The 6,225-nt window shown below is 44.0% G+C and overlaps 1 protein-coding gene across 1 annotated transcript; it reads right to left on the bottom strand.

The window, feature by feature from the left end:
- Window positions 1-1,245: 1,245 nt before the first annotated feature.
- LOC123426088 (serine/threonine-protein kinase SRPK-like) lies at window positions 1,246-5,380 on the bottom strand. The gene is made up of 4 exons (XM_045109864.1): window positions 4,991-5,380; window positions 3,530-4,309; window positions 2,717-2,764; window positions 1,246-2,636 (listed from the first exon to the last, which is right to left on the bottom strand). Exons 1-4 carry the CDS (start codon window positions 5,186-5,188, stop codon window positions 1,581-1,583), a joined length of 2,082 nt encoding a protein of 693 aa, XP_044965799.1. The 5' UTR covers window positions 5,189-5,380; the 3' UTR covers window positions 1,246-1,580.
- Window positions 5,381-6,225: the final 845 nt, after the last annotated feature.

Raw genomic sequence — 6,225 nt, 5'->3', positions numbered from 1 at the left:
CCCAAGTGGAGGTGATGCAACACCTTTGGACATGTAGTTTGACTCGGATTCTGCTGCAACGTCAGATTGTTTCATCAATATCTTCAAGCTCTAGACGAATTTCAAGGTGAATCTAATTGGTTGGAAAGCACATGAAATCTCTTTCCAACAAAAAAAGAATCAATCAATTCGGAGTAAGGATGTAAAATTATTTGTGTTTTGAGACAAGTATGTCTCTGCAGTCCGAATCTGAGTTCAGAACATGAAAGACTTAACTTATCTTTTTTTGGGTTAAAAATGACGTGAGAGAATTTCTTGAACAACACCTAAACATCTTTTCCCCCTTATCTTCGTATATTGATTGTACAAGTGTCCGATAGTTTTGCAATTAGGCATAAAAAAAGAGATTAAGTACTTTTGTTCTTTATAGTATAAATAAATCATTACATAACTTCTATCAGAAATCACCTCAAATATGTACGCATATTCAATATTTATGATCATATCCAAGGTAGCCATATCCTCATCATACCTTGATCTCAGTTTTCAATATTTGTGATCATATTCAAGGTAGCCATATCCTCATCATACCTTGATCTCATTTTTCAACTGTAGATATGGCTCATCGAATATTCAAGGTAGCCATATCCTCATCATACCTTGATCTCATTTTTCAATTGTAGATATGGCTCATCGACGGTGGATTAATTTGGAGAAGGCAATCTCCATTACTTCAAACAGTCATAGCACACTTGTTTGTACCGCGCTTATGTGCCAAATCAAGATTTCTACACAGAATGTTGTTCACTAATCAAGATTTCTACACGGAATGTTGTTCACTGCTCAAACATCATGAAAGAACCAAGTAAAAACACATCAAATGATAGTTTTACACAACAATACCCACTTCTTACAAAGCATATCAACATTTCATACCAAGCTAGACACTCCGCCAAAAAAAAAAGATGATCATCATCCTCACAAGTAGGTTGAAATCTTATCCATTTGGCAGATTATCAGCGGAAATTGAAGTTGTGGGGCCAGTCTGATTATACATATCTTATTCACTTCCTGTGTATTCAACATATTACCACCGTCCCAAAATTCTTCTCTTAGATTTATCTAGATGTGGATGTATCTAACACTAAAATGTAACTACCATATTTAGACAAATCTAAGATAAGAATTTTAGGAGAGAGTATTTACCAACATAAATCATTGGTCTGTACAGCACATATATACATACATTCCAGGGGAAATGTAAGATACCCAGCCAAAGTCCAAAAGAATGTTATGTACCTCGAATGCCAAATAATCTGTGAGCATTAATACAATTTGTCCAGGGGTGTATATAAGAAATATGAACCTCTACAAGTGTTTTCTGTGGGCAAATACAAAACTTTTTACAGTTAGCAGGAATATAGATATATAAAGTGCCAGCTGGTAATTGCCAGATCCTCAGTCTTGATGAAGGTTGGCTCCACATACGTAGTTATTAACCTCGTAACAAATCAATTATACAAATCTAATGAAAAAGAATATGCCTGTTCACAATAAACATATCCATGCTTTGACGAAAAAGTTACTGGTCATGGGTTTTCTCATCGATATCTCCCGATTTGTACCTTACTCATGCTGCTCTCCAGCCTCTGTATGCTTGCCGCAACACGTCCTACATTTGGCTTTGAATCTATGTCATCCTCATCAACACTGTCAGTGTTAGTCTGTAACTTGGAACCACTCTTGGCGAGACCTGTGTTTGCCATTGCACTAGTACCCGTGACATCACTGTTTTCAATACTTCCAGTGTTGGGCTTTGCGCTAGTACTGTTGGTATCAACACTGGCAATATCTCCGCTGCTGGGCTTAACATCCAAGTCCTTGACTTCACTATTGGCTATGCTTCCAGTGTTCCGATTTGCATCAAAGTTCTTCATATAACTGTTTACAACGCTTCGAATGTTTCGTTTCCCTTCAATGTTCTTTGCATCTCTGTTGACGACGCTTCCAATGCTGCTTGTTGTGTCAACAATCTTGTCAACACTGCTGGCGCTGCCCCAAGTGATGGGCTTTGTATCAACAGTTTTGTCATCTTTGTTGGAGATGCTTCCAGTGAAAGGCTTTTCATCGGAGCTTTTGGCATTTTTGTTTGTGATGATGCTACCAGGGTGGGGCTTTACATCAGAGTTATCTCCATCCTTATACATGAGTGTTCCAGTGTTGGGATTTACGTTAGTGCTTTTGACATTGCTGTTGGAAATCCTTTCAGTAGGCCGTACCCCATCAGCATTCTCAGTGTTAACGTTGATACTGCTATTAGTGTTCCACTTTGCATCAATTCTCTGGGCACAACTGTCAGGCATGCTACCGATATTGCATGTTACGTCAATGCTCTTAGAAGCAATGTTGGTAACATTCTTACCATCATCATGCTGAAGCCATTTATTCTTTAGACATTGTGCAGCTGTCGGGCGCTTCTCTGGGGAAAAGTCAAGTAAAGGGCATAGAAACTCAGCAAATTCCCGAGCATCTGATTGAGGAATTTTATATTTGTCAACAAGGACACGTTCAATAGACGAGAATTTCAGTCTTCTTATCCGCTTCAGATCTCCATGGCGGTCAAAATACTCCTTCGATTTTGTTCCCATTGTAGCAATCTGAATTCATGGCAAAGAAATATACTGGTGAGTTTGTTGACTGTAACAGAAGTGTTTAGTCAGAATAAAAGTACGCGTACCTTTCTAGGCATCTTTCCTAAGACTTCCATCATTAAAGCCAAGTGATCCTGTAATGATGAACCCTTGGTCATTAACAAAATGCGGGAGATATGTAGTGGAACGTCTACAAATATTAGTCCAGGTAGAAAATTTATTACCACCTCCCACATCGTATAATAAATTTATAGTACATATACGTTAAGTGTTTCAAAGCCTACAGAAAATTCCAACTAATACAGTATTATGCTGTGACATTTCTGAGAACTGTACATCAGTCTCATCTTATCTAATTAGAAATGGAGCCCTCTACAGACTAGCAGGTACTACCTCCGTCCTGGTTTACTAGAGCTAGTACAAAGTTGAGACATTTATTTTGGGACAGAGGGAGTACTTTGACCATTATTTTAACTAATAAAATATAAGTTATACGTATAAGAAATAATATCATTGTAAACTATATTGAAATGTGAATCTAACGATATAATATTTGATGACATGCATTAACATTTTGCTAGTCAAATATGTGGTCAAACTCCAAACTACGATGAGGACTAATAAACCAGGACGGAGGTAGTACATGTTAACATAGCAAGCATCCTTTTGTTATCTGATGAAAGGTCTTCCACCTCCGTTTGGAATATCAATACAATCTGAGTACATTGTATTAACAATACTTTGGATAAACATGTCAGTTGACTCTTCAACATGATAGTATGTGTCAACATTGTAGTTTCTTCACATTCCTCAAATTCAATCTACCTTGCAAATGCGCCACATGATTTAAGGCAATTCAAAAGACACACGGGTTGGTTAATGAAGAATGTAACAAATACCTCATCTTCGCTGTACCCATGCCCTTCCTTGGGAGTAAATAGCATTTCACCCGTTGCGAGCTCAAAAGCAATACACGCAAACGACCAGATATCAACAGGAAATGAGTACCCTGCACCAAGAATGACCTCTGGTGCCCGGTACTGCCTTGTCTGAATAAAATCTGTAAATTGCTTGTCGGCCCAACAAGCATTTCCAAAATCTACAATCTTGCATGTCATATCAATCCCATCCAAGCTTCTTTCTGCGCGTGCAAATTCTGCAGCTGATTTTCTTTTCTCAGCAAGCTTTGCAAGCACCCTCCTTGCTCTCATCTTCAGTTTCTTATCAATCGGGTTAAGAACAGCTTCTCCATTAGGATTCCCCTCAGGCCTCTCAAGATTAGGTTTAAGTCCGGAGCGAATGGGGTCCTTTGAGGGATCAATTGTTGAAACAAGCAGGACATTTTCAAGTTTCAAATCTGAATGGATGATTCCAAGCTCTCCATGCAAGTAATCAAGACCTACCAAAATGGACCTACATATTTCCTTCACCCTACCCAGTCCAATGCCTTTGTAGCGGTTGTACTGTACTAGCTTAAGTAAGCTGTCTCCAAGGAATTCAAAGACAAGGCAGATATGCTGCCCATTTGGCCCAGCATGCTTGAAATGATCTATCAACTGGATGGTGCATTTACAGTTTGATGGATCTCTCTTAGTGATCTCCAAGAGGAACTCAATTTCATGAAGAGCAGCTTGAGCAAACTCTGGTGCACTCTTCTGAATCTTAAGAGCAACAAATTTCTACAAATAAGGGAGCATTATCACGATCAGCACACCCTATGCACAAGTGAAGCAATAAACTGAAACGTTTTAGAATTCAGTACATGCCATTATGGTAACCATAACAACTATACCATGAACTTATTTCATGTTAACCAACATAAACTGTGATTAAATGCCATTATGGCATTATACACAACATTAAAAGAACTGTCCAAGACCTTTAATTTGTCAAAAGAGCGACTGTAATTTTCTACAACATACTTGGCTATTTAACTTGGGCCATGTAAAACCAGCCAGCCCAATCATTCAGTCATCAAAAATTTGATATTTCCCCCCAGTAGCAGCAGAAATGGGTACACAAATCCCCCGCTAAAGAAAAAAAAAAGACAAACTAAATCCGCACTACATACAGCTACCATCGGTTCCTTTCCGGGGACCACGCGCAGGGGCGCGCGCACGCAACAAGGAGCTGACCAGTGAGTCGGCAGCAGCCGCCTTATGATCCAATCGACTTCGACTTTAACAACCCACCCACCCACCCCTCACCTCTAATTCGGCAAAGGACGAGATCTAGACCATGCGTGCATTAGACGGAGGATACGACCGGATCGCGATCATCTCCGGTTCGGGGGTTGGAACGAGCAGATAGGATCTTGGTCGGAACAGGGTGGAATCAAGGTTGGAAAGCGGCCGACGGACCTGGGACTCGACGTCGAAGGCGAGCCAGACGGTGGAGAAGTTGCCCCAACCGAGCTTGCGCTGGGTGACGTAGCGTCCGGCGGCGAACTGGTCCCCGGGGCGCACGGCGTGGTATCCGCCCTTGCGGTACCCGTCGACCCCCTCGTCGTCCTCCTCCTCTTCCCCCGACGATGACGGCGATAAGGACGCCCGCGACATTGTTCCTCCTCCTCCCGAGATCCGGCCTGCTGGGCCCACCTCGATCACCGGCGGCGACGGGGAGCCGTCGGTGGTCGCTCGTTCGCTGGCAAGTTGGTTGATTGGTTGGGGTGGTTTCCTCTTCGGTTGGGTTGGGAATCGCGGAGGCGATCGGGGCGAGGGTGGTGGTGGGGTGGGTGTTGCGTTCTTTTTTCGTCGGGGGGGGGGGGGGGGGGGGGGGGGAGCCGCGAAGGCGTGACAGGACGCGCCGAGGTTTCCCACCTGCTATTTTTGATGTGTTGCTTCTTTTTTAATCAGCCGGGAGAGCATTTCGCTCTCAGGTTGTCTGTTCCCGAAAATTGAGGTGTGTTTCGCCTTTTTCTTCAGCTTTTGAAACACCGTATTGCAAAACACATGACTTTCATGAACTACTAGTAAGAGCATCTTCACTCGCCCCCAAGATGCCCTCGCGGACGACTTTTTAGCGCCAATGATGCAAAATCGGCATAGGCATGTTCTCAACTCCTCGTTTATCGTCGATTTGGACTAAAATAACAGTTGGTGAACCCGAGCCAAACCCGGCTCCCGGGGGCGCCTGGGAGTGTCGGGGCGAAGCGAAAAGCCAAGCGGGCCCTCTCTGTCGGCCGCAGCCGAGCTATTCTCGCCGTTTTCTCCCCCTTCCTCCTCCCTTTCCCTTCATTTTCCCGCCCCCTCCCGCCATTATTCTCCCGCTCCCGCCATCCGATCGCCATGCTGCCGAAGAAGAAGTACACCTTCCCACGCCCCGCCACCGCTGTCGATTCCAGCCAGCCAAAGCAGAAGAAGTCGATGCCTAGGCCGGCGGCCGTTTCGGACGCCGAGTGGAGGGCGGACGTCTAGCGCCGGGAGGCGGTCACAATAGACCGGCGGAGGAGGCTCGACGCCAAGAAGATCACGGACGCGGCGAAGGCGGCGGCGACCGTGGTCGATCAGGAAGAGGTGTCCCGCGCGGCGTTGATGAATCCGCCAGGCCACAACCCGCACGCCGCATGGAGGGGTCTCAAGGGCATTGCGCCGTC

The sequence above is a fragment of the Hordeum vulgare genome, chromosome 2H (assembly GCF_904849725.1).
Source record: "Hordeum vulgare subsp. vulgare chromosome 2H, MorexV3_pseudomolecules_assembly, whole genome shotgun sequence".
NCBI classification, from domain to species: Eukaryota; Viridiplantae; Streptophyta; class Magnoliopsida; order Poales; family Poaceae; genus Hordeum; species Hordeum vulgare.
This window is presented reverse-complemented; position numbering and strand designations above follow the sequence as displayed.